The following is an 18,737-nucleotide window of genomic DNA, read 5'->3' on the forward strand; positions in this document are numbered from 1 at the left end:
CAAAGCCCCAAATACTTCTACAATCCTCCTCCAAAACAACATGGTTGGATCGGTCACAGCAATATGCCATGATCTTGGTACCCATTTCTACCCATGACCTAAAGCAATCTGAGGAAGAAAGGTTTATTTTACTTACATGTTATAACCCATCCCGGAGGGAAGCCAGGGCAGATTTGAGGCCGGAAGTGGAAGGGCACTGGTTACACACCGATTGCTGTCTACAGCTTGCTCAGCTTGCTTTCTTATACAACTGCCCCGAACGCACCACTCACAGTAGGCTGGGCCCTTTCACATCAATTATCCATCAAGGAAATGGCCCACAGGCCAGTCTGATGGAGGCAGTTCCTTACCTGATGCTCACTCTTCCCAGATGACTCCAGTTCCTGCAAATTGACACAAAGCAGCCAGCTCACCCAGGTTGGCATTGAACTTTCAGTGGTCTTTCTGTCTCCGTTTCCTGGGAGGATGGGATGTAATTTTCCCATTCCTTATTTTATGTGTTTGCTTTTTGAGACAAGATCTGCTATGTACCTGAGGCTGTTCTGCTAGTCACTATATGTGTAGCTAAGGCTGGCCTCAAAGTTCATGGCAATCCCCCTGCCTCAGCCCCTGGAGGCGTGTACCACCGTCACTATGCCCAGTAAGAATTTCTATTTCTAAAACTAAAGAACGCAGTCATTTTGTTGTATTGTTATACTATTTTACAATTGTTTAAACTTCAATTGTTGTAATTGTGTTAGTTATCTTTTCTGTTGCTGTGACACATATCTGAGGCGCACAGGTTAAAAGAAGCAGGGCTCTGACTCATGGTCTCAGCTTCAGTCCGTGGCCTTTTGAACCCATAGCTTAGGGGCCTGTGGTGAAGTTGAAAATTGTAGTGAATGAGAGGTACACAGCAGGGGATGCCGTTACCTGGCGATAGCCAGGAAGCAGGCAGAAGAGGAGCTGGGGGGTGTCTCCATATCACCTTCAAGGGCCTAGGCCCAATGACTTAGCTTACCTCTACAGGCCTCACTTACAGGGGAGGACGGCCCCCCGGAATCGGTGCAGGACATGCCCAGACACCAAATTCTCAGCACAAAGGTGATTTGTTGCCCCAGAGGGCCAAGTGTGTGTGTGTGTGTGTGTGTGTGTGTGTGTGTGTGGTGTATGCATGTGTGGTGTATGTGTGTGTGTGCATGTGTGTGTGTGGTGTATGTGTGTGTATGTGTGTGTGTGTGTGTGTGTGTGTGTGTGGTGTCTGTGTGTGGTGTGTGTGTGGTGTATGCATGTGTAGTGTATGTGTGTATGTGTGTGTGTGGTGTCTGTGTGTGTGTGTGTGGTGTATGCATGTGTGGTGTATGTGTGTATGTGTGTGTGTGTGGTGTATGTGTGTGTGTCTGTGTGTGGTGTATGTGTGTCTGTGTGTGGTGTATGTATGTATGTGTATGTGTGTGTGTGTGGTGTCTGTGTGTGTGTGTCTGTGTGTGGTGTATGTGTGTCTGTGTGTGGTGTATGTGTGTATGTGTATGTGTATGTGTGTGTGTGTGGTGTCTGTGTGTGGTGTATGTGTGTCTGTGTGTGAATGTGTGTATGTGTATGTGTGTATGTGTGTGTGTATGTGTGTGTGTGTTTGTGTATGTGTGTTGCTGCTGCATCAGGAAGCAAGAGAGCAAGGGAAGATGTTTTTGCAGGAGTGGGTTTGTAAGGAGGAAAAGGGAGAGTCTATGCTAGGGTGAGCTGGTCAATCCTGGTCGGACATATTAGCCAAATAATGAATTTTAATTGTTGGACCTTGGTGTTTTTCTCAGGAATGAGTCAGTGGCCAAATATGGAGTGGACCTTGGGGTCCACTTTAGGGATGTAATCTATGGTTTTTAGAAGGGGTAGAGGGAGGTGGGGAGAAGGGCAAGGCCTGTGGGTGCTGTGTTTGCTGTGTAGGCCTGCTAGAGTCCTTCATCGCTTCTCGAAGGTCCCACTCCTTCCCAATAGTGAGTGCCACAGGCTGGGGACAGGTCTTCAACAGACACATCTTTGGGGGGCATTTAGGAGGCAAGAAATAACAGCAACCATGCATCTTTATGACTCAGTAAATTAATAAGAATGTTCACCATGAACAATGTTCTGGAGCTTTCCTGGACTATAACATGCTGGTTTCTTTGCCAGCTTAAACTCTTGGATAAATGTGAAGAATGCTAAGTATTTTAATCAATCAACCAAAAAGGCAAAGACATGGGCACTCTGAAATTGCCCACATACGTGGTCCTTTTTCTTGAGTGCCTGTGATGCTTCAAAGCATGGCCTTGTATATTATCTGAACCCCAAAGCACACAAATCGAGTGACAGGCTTTCAGGGACACTTCAGAGAGCAGGCGCAGGAAGTGTCATCTAGGAAGAGACTCTTTGGAACTCTGGTTTGTTGTTGTTTTGCTAAAGATTGACTTATTTACACTTTATGTGTTTTGAGTGTTCTACCTGCATACATGTATGCGTACTACATGCGTGACAACTCCAGTTTTTTGTTTGGTTGGTGTTTTAAAGACAGCCAGTTATTTCAGATGAGAGCTCTACTGGGTACAGCCAGGGTTCTGTGGGCTCACTGGCTTCTTTGGGGCTAGCCTTACAGCTCATTTACCAATCAGCAAGACCCTTCCCAGTTAGTACCTGAATGTGCTTCCCAGAGCCGCCCTTAACACACATCCTAGCAACCATCTAAGCCTAAATGTACTTCCTGGCTTTGATGCAGGTCCCAGGGAGCTGATGGTGCCCACTTATTTTGGTTCAAACAATTTGGGGGGAAGTCAAACTCCATTTTCTCTTAAGAACATATATTATGAGATTTTTAAAAAAGAAAAATCTGCTATGTCTTGAATCTTCTCCAGCTTTCCTCCATCTGTTCTCCTCAAAGGCGTTTTCTAAAAGACTCTGGGGGGCTAGTGAGATGGCTCGTGGTCAAGAGTGCTTGCTGCTCTTCCAGGGGACCCGAGATCAGCTCCCAGCGTCCTCGTCAGGCAGCTCACAACTGCCTATGATTCCAGCTCCAGGGGATGAGACACCCTTTGTGCTCTCTATGGGTGCCTGCACACATGTGCCACACAGACACACACCCCATATAATACATTTACACACACACACACACACACACACACGCACGCACGCACGCACGCACGCGCGCGCGCACATGTGTGTAAAAATAAAAGGCTGTTACGAGAGTGAGAGATTGGATTTCAGACATGATAGACCAGGCAACAGGCTGGAGAAGCCTGGCTGAGGAACTACAGAGCTCATGCTGTGACAAGAAGAAAATGGTCAGCAGGATCTCTGAACCAAAGGCATTTATTTGTGCTGATGTGACAGGGCGTGATGTTGTAAACAAAGGGATCCCAAATGCAGTGGTTTAGTCAGGATGGAAGCCTTGTTTGGTTTTTCTCTTCAGCCCTGGGCCCAGTCTCTCTCTCTGGAGTTTTAATATATTGTCTAGAGCTGATAAGGCAGTTCAACCAGTTGAACAGGTTGACCAGTTATCCCAGTTTATCCAAGACCACAGAAGCTGGTTAGCAGGGCTCAATATTAGAACAGGGAATGACCTGGGCAAAACATGATGAGTTGTTGACCTTCAGGGTTGGGCCCCAGGATCCATCTACTTTGTTGGTTTGCCAGCATGGGGGAGCATCCTTACAGACACCCTGGACACCAGGGAGTGGAGATGGGAGGAAAATGCCTGGCTCTTTCTTTTTCAATGCACAACCCAGGAGATGCAGATCCCATTTCTCACAACTTTCCAGTCAGAATCTGGTCACATCCTTACAACTACTAGTTTGAAAATGTCATAGCTAGATAACCATGTGCCCAGCCACAGGAGAGACTAACTTAGAGAGCGGAGCAGCTAGCAAAGGGGCAGCAGGTTCACCCTTGACAGTTAACCCTTCTCAATACATCTCCTAAGTGATTCTTTCTGCATATGTTCTCATATTGTGACCTTCTACCCAAGCCCCAGCTGCTGGGCTGGAACTGGTCCTATGACCCAGTATGCAGGGTTAGCAGCAGCTGTAGAGATGACCTATACAGAAGCCTGGCCCATTTGAATGTGGACCTTTCCTGAAAGAGTGAAAATAAGCATATTTGTACATTTGGCTAGAAAAACGGAAAGGTGTGCTGAGGGAAAAGAGGCATTGAAAACCACAAGGATGGACACGATGGACCAGTAGATGTGGAAACTGCAAGGCCGTTGGGTAGGAAAGTTGTTAGTAAGCACACAATGGCAGATACAGTCAGAGAGGTGCGGTAGAGAGGATTAGTGTGGCCTTGAGGAGGAAAATATAACCTTACTGATAGAAGTGAGTGGAATACAGAACAATCTATATCTACAAATATCTTCCAGTCCTGTGACACCCTTATTTCAGGCCCCAAGTCATGTTTTGCTATTAGCAGTACATGGTGTATGCGACTGCATTTCAGTGGTGGCACAGGTGTTCTTTAGATTGGAAAGGAACCCCCATGAAAAACGGTGTATTATGAATAAGAGCATCTACCACCTCACATAGCAAGACATGCAAGAGGGACTGGCAATGGCTTAGCAGGTCAAGACACTTGCTGCTGAGCCTGATGACAAGCTCAACCCCCGGGACCCATGCAGAAGGTAAGAACCAACTCCATAGTTTGAGTGTACAGTTCACTATGGTGGGGATGATCATGGAGCAGAGGCTCAAGGCCACTGGTCACACTGCAGCCACAGTCAGAAAGGAGAGAAGAATGCTACTGCTCAGCTCCTGGTGTCCCCTTCATTCACTCCAAGATCCGAGCCCACAACTAGGTGGGTCTTCCCACCTCAACTAACCTAACCAGAATTTCCTTCACAGATGTGCCCAGAGACTTGTATCCATGGTGATTATAAATTGACAAGATTAAGCATGCACTTAGTAAGCTTGGCGAGAAGCCTTGAGTCACCTATAACTTCTCCCTTCCCTGGCGACAAGCCCCACCCCCTGCTCTTCCCTGACACCAAGAGCCAGACTTCCTCTAGGTCAGTCACCAGTCTAGAGATGCTGCCATCATCTATCTCTCCCTGGACAATGTGAGCGACAGAGCCTTCTGAGCATGTGGTGATAACTGACTTACCTACCAGCTGGCCACCAAAGGGTGGCTTCTGAAGGTGGAGAAATGTCTAGGTTTAAAACCATTCTTTGCTCCACAAATGTGTCCCCAAGACTCCATCCCAGCAGCAGCTGGGGCCGCCTTCTGTGCAGCCCTTTTGAAAGCTACTCGAGAAACAGCTGAGCAGGAAGCACACACCTGTGGTGTCCATCCTGGGCAACAAAGAGACACTCCATCGAAATCAAAGCTAAGGTCACCTAGTCCCCAGGTTCAATTTCAAAGACACTATAAAACAATATACAGAATCTAGGAAAAGAAACTTGTCCCTAGCAGCATGACAATTTTAGGCAATTGTGTCCCAGTCCCATGGTGGCACTAAAATACTGATCAGCACAGTGCCTGGGCTATCTAAGTCTGAAATACCTGGGGGAAATTTTTTTTTGTGTGTGTGTGTGTGTGTGTGTGTGTGTGTGTGTGTGTGTGTGTGTGTGTGTGTGTGCATACACACATGCATACACATATGTGTAAATTACTCCCAGGACTTTAACCAAATTTAAGAATCTTTTGTTTTGTTTTGTTTTTTTCGAGACAGGGTTTCTCTGTGCAGCTTTGGAGCCTGTCCTGGATCCGCCTGCCTCTGCCTCCCGAATGTTGGGTTTAAAGGTGTGTGCCACCACCACCTGCTCTTAATTAATGTATCTTTCCTGGTCTATGATTTTAAATGATGGCAATTAAGGAGCTTCTTCTCAGCTCATTAAAACCATTACACAAATAGTTGGTTTGAGACCCAGGCAGGGATAGCTCTTCTAGACTGTTCTGGGTTGTCTGGCAAAGTGGCATGTACCTCAAAACCACACTTCTGATGGTGTCTCCATTTTGGGAGCTCTAGCCGCCACTGAGGCAGTAATGACTTCCTTCCTTGATAATCCTCCATGCTTCACACTTGCTCTGGACCTTCCATTTACTTCTCTTGACTGGCTTGGGTTAGACTGTGTCCCCTGGAAGGACTTCTGCTAAGCAGTGTATGAGAAGAACACCAGCTGGGGATACAGTCCTGGCTTGCTCATTACTGATGACAGGGAACTACACTGTCGCTAGTATTTTATGGGATAATGAGAACATGGCTAAAATTGTAAACCAATGGCTTGGAGTGTATGTATTCCTCCAAACTGTCTCCTCAATTGTTGGCGTCTTTATGCTTTAATACCAACATGAGCAAACAGTGGCCAGTATCTTACAAAGTTGAGGATGCTCTTCAGATTTTGCTGTGGATATCGTTCTGTATAAATAAAACACTGATTGGCCAGTGGCCAGGCAGGAAGTATAGGCGGGACAAGGAGAGGGAAGAATTCTGGGAAGTGGAAGGCTGAGGCAGAGAAACACTGCTAGCCACCGCCATGACAAGCAGCATGTGAAGATGCCGGTAAGCCATGAGCCACGTGGCAAGGTATAGATTTATAGAAATGGATTAATTTAAGATATAAGAACAGTTAGCAAGAAGCCTGCCACGGGCATACAGTTTGTAAGCAATATAAGTCTCTGTGTTTACTTGGTTGGGTCTGAGTGGCTGTGGGACTGGTGGGTGACAAAGATTTGTCCTGACTGTGGGATAGGCAGGAAAACTCTAACAACAAGATTTCCTTTAGCAACACATTATTCTGAAGGATGCTGGGACATACCAACTTGAACCAAATGAAGTCCCATGAATGCTCAGGGACGTGACTTGGATAGGGGAGATGGATCAGTCACTATCTGTGTGATGGCACAAGTGTTATCAGCATGCTTCCATTTCATGTTGTGACACACAGGAAATGCTATTTCCATAGCATAGTAAGTGAGCAGAGCAGGAATGCTTGGACTAGAGGTGACCTCCCTGGAGCAACTAGTGCCTATTCTAATAGCTGAGGATGACTGGGAAATGTGGGGTGAAGACTACAGCAACCCAGTGTTTCCCAAGTTCAGTATCTCAGGATCTGTTGCTTTAGACGAGCAGGTGTATTCTTCTAGAAAGACTTGAAGAAGATCTTGCTGTCCCCTTCCATCAACTGCCCACAACCAGGAAAACAAAGACAAAGGTGGCCATTGGTATAGTCTTTATTCTCAGTCACTGAGCCACTCGGGTAGGGAGACAACAAATTGAAGGGGCTTCTGGGAAGCCAAACAGGTGTGGGCAGCAAGGTACGACTCAGCCTTTATAAATGGTTACGCAGAAGATTTACAATTATCAGTCCCCCCCCCCCCCGCCCCCAGAAGCATATCCTCTGGAGGCAACAGAGGAAGATTTAAAAAAAAAATCATGAATGAAATAAATGAGTCATTTCTGATTGCTGCATCCCCTAAAACTGGTCTTTAAAACACACTTGCACTGTAGACCATCATGATTTGCAGATACTTGTTCAATATGTAGGTTTTCAACAGAGAAAGATAAATACTCAGTCACAGATCGATACAACACAGAAAACTGAACACATGAAAACAGCTTTAATCTGCTAGCAAAAATAGATTTATGCTGATGTTGATATCAAAACTAAAGACATTCAGATAAATTCTGCCCGCACACTGTAGCTGCTATTCCTAAGCTCACGAGAGCAACTTACTGCTCTTACTGGCAGCTAAGAGGACAGTCTCTAATAGCCACAGTCCACCCGAGAGCTTGTAGTGCACAGTCAGCCTACATTAAAAAGCAAAGTAACCCTTACCTCTATTTTTGGCTTGACATCTTTAAGGGTAGAATAAAATATCTCATCATAAATTGACTCTGGCAAATGCAGATGAAGGACAGTGCTAGAAGGCTGAGCAAATGATTTACTGCAAGTAGTTAAAAATAGGATTTGAGGAAAACATTAGCCTAAATGAAGTAAACATTAAAAAATTCAGTTTGTGTACTTTTCCTTCAGGAAGCCCCCCAGATGCACTGGAAGACTGGGGGACTGCTGAGGCATTCTTGCTACTTAATAAGTAACTGTATTTATATCCTAAAGTTAACCTCCATCTATTTAGTACAAGAACCCCACCACCAACACCTGTCTAAGGTGCACTGCATCTGTTTAGTTAGTACCAGACTCCCCCTGGTGTCTCAGAGGTGCACTGCATCTGTTTAGTTAGGACCAGACTCTCCCTGGTGTCTCAGAGGTGCACTGCATCTGTTTAGTTAGTACCAGACTCCCCCTGGTGTCTCAGAGGTGCACTGCATCTGTTTAGTTAGGACCAGACTCTCCCTGGTGTCTCAGAGGTGCACTGCATCTGTTTAGTGAGTACCAGATTCACCCTAGTGCCTTGGAAGTGAACTGCATCTATTTACTTAGTACCAGACTCCCCCTGGGGTCTGGGAGGGGAACTGATCTGTTTAGTGAGTACCAGAAGCATCCTAGCATCAGGATGTGAACTGCACTGAGGCTTTTACTACCACCTTTGTAGAGGGGAAATATCATCCTTCAAGTACCCAAGGACCTGTGGAGGAAACCGGCCCTCTTCCTTTGTTATACTGAAGATGCTCATTCCTTAAGGATGTGTTGCAATTTGGGCACTAAAAGGAGGAACACATGAGGTGTGGTGCGTGGTTAGCACAAGGTTCTACAGCAAGAGGACATCTGTAACTCGTCATAAACTTGAACTAGGATCATTAGAATGAGAGAGGCTGAAACAGGAATGTCAAATGGATCAGTGATTGGTATTATGGATTTGAAAAAGCTAAGAGTCCAGAGACTTTACCTTAATTCTTCTCAAACACCACCATAGTTTTGTTTTCCTTATAAAATATGCAAGTCCTACCCAAGGTTGGTGGAAGGGTGTGTTAGACAGGATGGAAGGAATGTAGCAGCCTCCTCCCTCCTGCAGAGAGCTTTAAAATTTAAATACCAAGGTTGTACCTCCAGACCAATAGCATGTCAGAAAGCCCTCATCCAGACACTGGCAGGGACTAGGAGAATTTACATATGGCTCTGGAACATATTTTGTTCATTTCTGTCTCTGATTCAAATAAGGTGACTACAGAGGTGACATTTGGGTCAGCTGTTTATGGGATTCCAAAAATAAAGCTAGAAATCACACCATAAGATAATCTAAGAGAATTTTCAAATAAGTGGTACCACAAAGTGGCATCCATTCCGGTAGTATTTTTTAGGTTTTGGTTTTTGTTGTTTTCTTCCTTCTCCTTTGAGCCAGCCTCTGGAGCAGGCCTATTTAACAGTCAATATTACTAAACTTCCACATTTATACTCACATTGTGTACACCAGATTTGTTTCCCCACTGAGAGCCGTTAAATCTACAGCCCACTTCCTCAAGTCTGTGAGCAGAATGTGGATAATGCTTTAAAAGGAATGGAAAAAAATGGGAACTAAAGAATCGGGCTGTGTCATCCAGCTGCTTAGAAATGGAAATGAGGTTCCCACTGTGTTCATCTTGATGTCTCCATAAAATGGAATAAATGAACCAATATTTAATGAGTTGTTTAAAATGACAGTCACTTGAAGACTCCAAAGACTACTGATTCACTTTCAACACTCCATTGTGAAAACTCAGCGCTGTCCAGTCAGCTACTTGGTGTGACACACGTCAGCTCTGTGGGGTTGGTTCTCTCCTTCCACCTTCTATGTGGGTCCTGGGAATTGGACTAAGGCTGCCAGGCTTGTACAGTAAGTGCCTTTACCTGCTGAGCCGATCTCACTGGGCCCCTCAAATTCTTTCTATAGAAATCTCTTTACCCTACCATTACACACAATACTTCACAGAATCATTACAGACATGCAAGTCAAAGGCTTAACAATCAGGCTTTGGTTTTAATGTGCTCTGGGCAGAAGTCAGAATTGTTTTGATAACACAATTCAGCTACCACACACATTCTATTATCGTAATGTGAAGTAAGACATTTACAAGAACAACCGTTTTGTTTTGGTAGCTCCTATCTGAGACAGATGCAGATGTCAGAGTATTATAAATAAGAAGAGAGTAGAGGAGAGAGGTAAAACCTTTGCAGCTTTCTCAGGACGACACAGAAGAAGAATGCTTGATGCTTGTCTATAAGGCAGATGGTCAAATGTCTACACATGGTTGAGAGTACAGATCTTAGTAAGAGGTAGATAACACCAAAGACACATGAAAGAAGGATGTGCCAGGTTATTTCAAACCCCCATGACTGCACTAACATTTCAGAAGGCCACACTGCTGCAGGCTGTTTACTGTATGTCTTGTACTACATGGGAGACATTCCATCTGAAATAGGGGCCAGAAGGAGGGCTTGTGAGCCGGGGTGGGGCAGGAAGCTGAAAGTAGTTTCTTAAACTGTTAAGGATTCAGCTCTCACTGAGAAAAAATGAAATGCCTTCTGCCTCCTTGGGATGCGATCAGGACACTGATTATTGGAGATCTCTCTGATTAATCTAAGCAAGTGTGTGTGGGTGGGTGGGGGGAGAGTGTTGTATATAAGGCAACAGAACTACAGGGAGAAAAGGCTTCCCCTTCCCAACAGGCAATGCCTACCTCACATAAAAAATATGCATCCCACCAACCTCACACAGACGCCTTAACCACTAAATGCAAATGAAAATAGTCTCGGTACTTCAGCACCAGCAGATTGTTCTGTATGAGCAAGTCAAGAGCTGTCTGAGGCAAAAAGATATCCCAGCTACCAATTAAACCTGGATAGCTAGTGCACGGGTGAGCAACCCCGGCTGTTCTTATTTCTTAATGCACCTGGGAGATAGCTGTTTTCTCCAGTGTGATTTTATAAGGCATACATTTGATTTTCCCCCTTACCTTTGGGAAATTAGTGTTAAAGCTTCATTTTCTTTAAACCCACACATTAACATTCAATCTTTCATTTTTATTAAATAGTTTATGTATAAAAGGAAATACCGAGGTGTTCTACATTCATATAAACAATCATGATAATACTTGAACCTGTAAAGAAACTTACTGAAGAAAATATATACTTCAGTACTTACGCTGCTAACCTAAGCACAAGTGATCGTTCTAGATACTATCTTTTAGACGTACAGACACAAGTGTGCGCTGCTTCCGGAAGCAAACGTGAGGGAAGTATACTAACACATCTCTCTTCTTTGCTTTTTCACCACAAGACGGGATGGTCCAGTCTGGAGAAGCCAAGGTCCTTCCTCAGTTCCAGGTAGGTCCCGTTGCTCACCCAAGAGTCATCGCTGGATTTCCTGTGGGAGATGAGACAGCTTCTCAAAGACTCTGCTATCACACCCTCCCTTCCCCTCCTTCCCACCATCATTCCAGACACATCCACTATTCCTTTGTTTGGGTATCGGGTATCAGAGTGGTGTCTGCAGGCTGGCAGCCATTTTTTGCTTCTGACATTAAGTTCTTAAGCCTGGAGGCTGGGAAGGTAGTGATTCTGAGAGAACATATCTCTCTCTGTGTGTGTGTGTGTGTGTGTGTGTGTGTGTGTGTGTGTGTGTGTCCGTCCGTTCGTCCATCCTCTCTCTGTGTGCTGTACATCAAACAGGGCTAGGCTAACAGCCACCACCCTGGGAATGACTAAATACTGCACAATCAACTAGGTTGATCAAAGTAAACCTAAATTAGCAAAAAGCCAAAAAGAGAACAAACCAAAAAGGAACTGGAACTGGATCCACAACAGTTTGGAGAGGGAACTTTTGGTTTACTCCTCTGGGAAAAGATAACCAAACCTGCTACACAGATCCACACTTGAAAGGCGTGACAGGACGCAGAGTCTACCATTTTCGCTTAGCCCTACCTCCCAGCCTATGTCTGCTCCCAAGGCAGTGACGTCAGCTTCATTCTGCCGGAGAAAGCTCCTGCACGTGCCCACACACGGCCTTCTCTCCCTTCCACAGCACTGGCCAGTGCGCTATCCCTTCCATTACACACCACAGTCTATACTGGAGATGTTTTCCATCCAGACAGGAAGATGTGGACCATCTATCTTCACTCTTCCACGGTAAGTCAGCAAACTAGGGCCCACGGACCCAAGGCGGCCTCGAGAGCGTTTGTGTTTGCAAAGCTAGGGGTCAAGTCTAAGGCCTCAGGCATGCTAACTATTCTCCCACCAAGCCACACGCACACCTTCAAAATACTGTTTGATTAGAACACAGCCCTGCCCATTTCTTTAAATAGGATCTATGGTTACTTCCACGATGAACAGGGGAGTAAGTGACTGCTGAGGCCTTACCGCCTGCCCAGCCAGCAACATCTACCATCTGCTCATTACAGGTCAACTTGGTGACCTCGGTGATGGGGGTTTCTCACTCCTTTTTAAACAGTTGAGTGATATTCCATTGTGGGGATGGATGACAGTTCATCTTAGCATTGCCCTGCTGATGGGCAGTTAAGCTGCCATTAACTCCATTAGGAATAAAGCACATGTTCTGGGTGCCATTTTTATTCTTTTTAGAGGCAGGGTTTTGATTTTGTTGTCATTCTTAACTTGCCTAGGCTGGCCTTGAACTTGCAATCCTCTTGTCTCAATCTCCAGAGTGTTAGGATTACATGTCTGTACCACCAGGACTGATATTCTCAATGTTTTAAAAGACAGACTTTTTCTGCTGCTAGGATTAGTCCCTACAGCCTTCTGGAAACTGCGTCTGTTGCCCGTACTGATAAATGAAACCAGACCTGCCCCAAACATCAGTAAACCACTGGCTGTAGGTCAGGAGCAGACCTACCAGGAGTGTGCATTCTCTATATAAGCTGCTGCAACAAATCCCCAACCCATACAGAGTACTGGCCAGGTGTCAGGAAAGGCGTGGCCCCATCTGGAAGATTCCACCGGGTTCTTCTTCAATCCCCTCTATTCTCTGGGCCTCTGTTTCTCCTCAGTTAGAATAAGGATGGGAGAGGGTAAGGGCTACAATTGCTCACAGCCCTTTTACAATTTTACGTACATTGTAAACAAGACCCTCTCAACAAATCATCTATCTATCTATCTGCCTGTCTATATATCTATCCATCTATTTATCAATCTGTCTGTATGTCTGTCTGTCCGTCCGTCCATCCATCCGTCTATCTATCCATCTATTAATCTGTCTTATCTATCCATCCGTCCATCCATCTGTCTGTCTATCTACAGACAGGGTTTCACACTATAGCCCAGGCTAGCCTCACACTCTTACCAATCTTCTTGCCTCAGCCCCCCTCATGCTGGGATTACAAGTATGATTACCAGCCACCCAGCTCCAGAAAGTTATTTTAAAAGATCAATCAGATCTCTCGAACTTGAGCACAAACACATCGGAACTGCTGATTCTAGGCATAGGTACTTTGAATTCTACGGTAGGGCGGACATCAGCAGCCTGTCATGTAAATCTAGCCATGCCAGCAACCAGCCTCAGCTATGGATGTAACAAGACGGCCGGGTGTGAGGAGCAGCTCTGACAGTGTCCTGCTACAGGGGTTGACTGAGAGACTCAGTGGCGGTACTGCTGAGCCAAGGGGAGGAGGGAGGGAGCGGCGAGAGGCACCAATCCTGTTTCAGGACAGTGACTGTCACGCAGATGCTATTTGCTGTCTGACCAGCATCCGGAAGGTCGGCAGGACCCCTCAGCACCCCCCCCCCCCCCCCATGCACAAACCTGAAAAACCGGGGCTGGTGCTCTAAGCTGTTTTCCTCCAAGACCCGCCTCCGCTCCCTCTGCAGCTGCTCGATCCTCTGCTTCTGCACCTCAGCTTCCTCTATGTTCCCTTCTTCTAGAAGCCTGGGCATTGAGGGGAAAGAGGAAAGGAACAGTCGCTGAAAAATAACAACCAACCACTTCTCTGCCCAAGGCTGGCCCTTCTTCAGCCCATGATGCAGTATTCTGGGCCAGAAGAAGATAAAAGTTCTGTGGACGGGTGATCTTTGCAGGGTTCAAAAACTCTATCCAGAGAAACCTCAGCCAGCTCTCTACTTCCCTCAGCCTCCCATGACAGGTAACTCCACACTTCCATTTCTTGGGTACATGGTTTTCAAATATAAATACAGATTCTTATTCCATTTTAAGGTCATAAATGGTGGCAAGACTGCTTTGCTTTACTTTACCTTTTACTTAACAATGCATCTTAGAGAACTTCTCACAGTAGTGCCCAGACACCTTCATTTTTTTTTTTTGGTTTTTTCGAGACAGGGTTTCTCTGTGTAGCTTTGCGCCTTTCCTGGAACTCACTTGGTAGCCCAGGCTGGCCTCGAACTCACAAGAGATCCGCCTGGCTCTGCCTCCCAAGTGCTGGGATTAAAGGCGTGCGCCACCACCGCCCGGCCGACACCTTCATTTTTAATAGCTGTATAGTATTCCGTTTTGTGAATGTATTTCAAACATGCTCTACATGTAGACATTGGGTTGTTCCTACTATTTTTAGTGTTACATTTAATGTTGCAATGAATGACTTTGGACAACCACTATTTACACATAAGAAAGTGTATCTGTGCAAGAAACTTCTAGACTTAGGAGTATTGGACAAAAGAGTGAGTCTGTAATTGATATATTACAAAACTACACTTTATAAGGAATTGAAGCAATTTATATTGCCCCTTTTTATATTATATGTTTATTTATATTACAGCATGTTGTCGCCAGCCACAGATAGTTGTTGGCTTTAATAAGCGCTTTTACTCAGGGAGGAAAAGTCACAAGGCACAACAAAACTCACTATCAAGAGTTTTATTAGAAGGGAGAAGGGAGGGACAAAAGATAGTGTGACCAGGTCTGTGGAAGACAAGTGCAGAGAGGGTGGGTCGGAGGAGAAGAGGAGAAAAGGGAGGGGTCTGTGTCCGCCTCTTAGGGATCCCCCTGCACATGCGCATATGGGCTTACGACACGCATGCGCAGATTGTGTGATCATGCAGCACACGGATTACATAGGATGTGAGGGCTGACTAATTGTTTTGCCAGTGCATACGTGGTCACGTGGCTGGGGGAGTGGCCAGTGGCCACGAATACCAACAATGGTGTGTTTTTTTTTTGCCAATCTAAGGTAATGATGCTATTTTAACCTGGATTTAAAAATTAGCATTTTAAAAATATTATAAGCAAAATTTAATTTCTCTCCATGTTTAAGGAATATCCGAGCCTCTTATGCATGAACTGTTCATTTCCCCAATTCCATTTTCTCCCTACTTAGTGACGTGTTACTGATTTCTAGACCAAATCCATAGTGTAAGATTGTAAATACAGATTTATGTTGATCAATTGTCTTTGAATTTGGTTATATACTCGTATTTAAGGCTTAAAAAAAAAGTTAAATCGAATGTAGCAATCTTTCCTTTCATGTAGCCCTTAGATTTTGAGTCTCAATTACAAAAGGCTTGGGGGAGATTCTTCCTTCTCTCTTCCAGAGTAGGAAACTGAGGCTGGGGAAGAGGAAAAGCCTTGTCACAGACCATACAACTCACTGTAATCATTTCAACTGGAGGGTTAGGAGAGCTGGGTACTTTCACTATTTCAAATAAACATTAAATTCCTTATTACTACACACAGTGAAATTCTTCAAAATAAGCCTCCCCTCTTTTCTGCATTTCAATAGAAATGGGGCCCCACAGATGTGTGGAGGATGCCCCACAGGAGGATGGAAGTACAGGCTCTAGTCCCTCGGAGACAGACGTTTCAAGCCTCCACTTTGTCCCTGTACACCTGATGGTAGTTCCCATCACAGGCTCCGGGTAGCCAGGCAGTTATGAATACCACTTTTTGTAGATGGTTTTAAATGTCTCCGGAGAGAAAGCTCTTTGAAAAAATCCTTACCTTTGATCTGGTCTAAACCGAGTGTCGGTGGGTGGTAATAAAGACCTTGACAATGGATCCATTTCATTTAACTCTAATGCAAACTGTGTGAAACCGTAATACTGCTCATGGCCTTTCGGCATGGGGTCTGAAAGAGAAATAAACCACCCGCTCTCATTTGCAATTCATTTGTGTTAGTTAAATTCCTTCACCTTTTTCATCTCTGACTCTAAACTGTTCCATTTCTATTAAAATATTCTGGCCGGGCGGTGGTGGCGCACGCCTTTAATCCCAGCACTCGGGAGGCAGAGCCAGGCGGATCTCTGTGAGTTCGAGGCCAGCCTGGTCTCCAAAGCGAGTTCCAGGAAAGGCGCAAAGCTACACAGAGAAACCCTGTCTCGAAAAAAACCAAAAAAAAAAAAAAAAAAAAAAAAAAAAAAAAAAAAAAAAAATAAAATATTCTGACTAACAAGCAGCTACTGAGCATTTCTCTACAGATTTTCCTGCCTGAGTTTTCTATCCCAGGGATATGGTCTCTTTACCTTGGTCCTTTAGTGAATTTATTCAGTGCTGAGTAGCATCTGTACTGTCTGAGTGATCACAGAATTTGTTATTCAAATATACACACCAGGGGCCCAGTGAGATGCCACTCAAGGCTGATGAGCTGAGTTCAGAACCTACATGGTGGAAAGAACTGACTCCACAAAGTTGTGGAGTCCTTTGACTTCCATATTCCCACGGTGGCATGCATAATCCCTGCACTCATAATATCACACACACACACACACACACACACACACACACGTTTTAAAAAAACAAACCAAATAAATAAACCCACTAGGCCTTTGCTTAACTAGTCAACTCCCACTGCAGAAGACCCATGTTCACACAGAGACGCCAAACTCCCCCAGAACTCCACAGCAACTGCACACGTTCTGAACTCCCCAAGGGCCATCAGAACACATTATTCCTTCCTTCCCCCCTTGCCTTTCTTTTGGCCAAGTCTCAGTCCCTAAAATCTCACATCCCGGTGTTAGAACATAGGGTTCTACTTTGCCCTAACTTTGATCTCAGCTAAGGATCAGGTGTACACCAGCGAGATCCAATGCAGACTAGGGGAATTCCCAGACACTTAATACTTGCTGGTCACATATCCACATAAAAATGTCCTCCCTGAATGCTGCCACAGACCTACTTTTTGGAGCCTCCCATGTCCCACTGGCAGCTAATCCCACTACCTGTGTACCTTATCTTAAGCGTGCACACAGGAGCCAAGCTCCATGCTGCGCTTACTCTGAGACCCCGCCCACCAGAGTAAAGATGGGGGTTTCCTTCAACATGGGCCAGGAGAGCTTGAGGTCCATGTGGAGACAAAGTCAAGGAAGAATGGTAAGGATGTAACTGCTGTGGAATATTAGTTGAAGATGTATTACATTCGTTTATGCTATAGAACATCTGTTTGATGATGCAAACATGTGTTGCATCCCTTTATTTTACATTTGTTTAACTCTGTAAATCTGTGTTACTGTGCTTGTCTAAAACACCTGATTGGTCTAATAAAGAGCTGAACAGCCAATAGCCAGGGGAGGAGAGAGGAAGAGGCAGGGCTGTCAGGAAGAGAGAATAAATGAGAGGAGAAAGGAGGGGGATGGAGAGGAGGAGAAGGAGAGGAGAATGCCAGGAGATAGCCACACAGCCAGCTACGGAGTAAGAAGGAAAGAAAGGTACATAGAATAGAGAAAGGTAAAAGCCCAGAGGCAAAAGGTAAGTGGGATAATTTAAGCTAAGAAAAGCTGGCTAGAAACAAGCCAAGTTAATGCCAGGCATTCATAAGTAAGAATGTATTGCCATGCATTTATTTGGGAGCTGAGGTGAGTGGTGGGCCCCCAAAGAGCTAAGAGTTAAAACAAAAAACAAAAAACAACTACATTTCGTTGCTCCAACATGAGGCCCGAATTTCCATGTAGGGCCTTAGAAAGCTGAAAAACAAAAACAAAACAAAACAAAAGGACGTGGCTCCTTTAAGAGTTTCTGCCTTACAGCAAGCCCCTGAGCAGCCATTAAGTTAAAAAAAAAAAAAAAAAGCCTAGGTAAAAAATGCCTGGTGCAAGCATTGGTATTCTAGAACTCTCGGGGGTTGAATGCAGTTCTTGACCAACTCAACCAGACAGCAAGCTTAAGGCTTTCAGGGACCTGAGAAGCCAGTGGAACCAGCTGTTAAAGCCACTGTGGAGGTCCTAGCCACGCCACTTACCAGTTTCAAGGCTTATGTGGTCCAAAAAAGACTAGAGATATCCAGTAAAAGAGGTCCAGATGGAAAAAAAAAAAAACTCTAAACAGGTTCCAGTGTGTTTTACAATGTACATAGGTTTAAGAAAGAAAGAAAAAGGATATAGACAGTCATAGAAAGAAATAGTTTAGAAATAATAAATTCTTTAAGGAGACAGTAAAAATAATATAAAAGAATAAGCCACATAAAGATAAAAAATACCCAGGGAGTCTGGATCCTGTATGTTGCTGTACTGACCTTAAATATTTTGATTGCTGATAAGCAAATGACAGCTGCTAAGAGACGTGGAATTCAAAGAGGGACTGATGAAATAAAGCAGCCTAGACATTTTAAGAATGCCTCAACTTTAAAATGGAACTCAAAAAATACACTGCTTTGGAGAAGATGTTTTGTTTTTATTTCCACAGGAAACGAGAGGCTGTGGATTCTTTCAGGGTGGATATGGATCAGGTTTGATCATGGAGACCTCCTGAATCTTGACAGGTGATATATATCAACAAAGGTTACAGCTGGTCTTCCCAGGACTTGGCCATTATCTCAATTGTCTCAGGGACCCCTAAAAATGCCTTTGCCCACAGACAACAGGAAGCAGTCTGGAGAGCACAATGCCCACATTCCCAAGAGATGGGGTGACTGGGTGTTATTTGGTAGGTTATGGATGTTTGTTATCATTTAGGGGAAAATAAGAATACAG

The 18,737-nt window shown here is 44.8% G+C and overlaps 1 protein-coding gene across 6 annotated transcripts in view; it reads right to left on the reverse strand.

Moving 5' to 3' along the window:
• Positions 1-9,497: 9,497 nt before the first annotated feature.
• Osbpl3 (oxysterol binding protein like 3) overlaps positions 9,498-18,737 on the reverse strand; it is a 183,769-nt gene continuing 174,529 nt past the window's right edge. For all 6 annotated transcript variants that reach the window (XM_052719296.1, XM_052719295.1, XM_052719292.1 and 3 more), the window contains 3 exons: positions 15,775-15,901; positions 13,630-13,752; positions 9,498-11,238 (listed from right to left, as the gene is read on the reverse strand). In XM_052719296.1, coding sequence (XP_052575256.1) covers positions 11,142-11,238; positions 13,630-13,752; positions 15,775-15,901 — 347 coding nt within the window. In that variant the 3' untranslated portion in view covers positions 9,498-11,141. The remainder of the gene's footprint in view (positions 11,239-13,629; positions 13,753-15,774; positions 15,902-18,737) is intronic.

This window comes from Peromyscus californicus, unplaced genomic scaffold (genome assembly GCF_007827085.1).
Source record: "Peromyscus californicus insignis strain IS unplaced genomic scaffold, ASM782708v3 Scaffold_6__1_contigs__length_162567912, whole genome shotgun sequence".
NCBI lineage: Eukaryota > Metazoa > Chordata > Mammalia > Rodentia > Cricetidae > Peromyscus > Peromyscus californicus.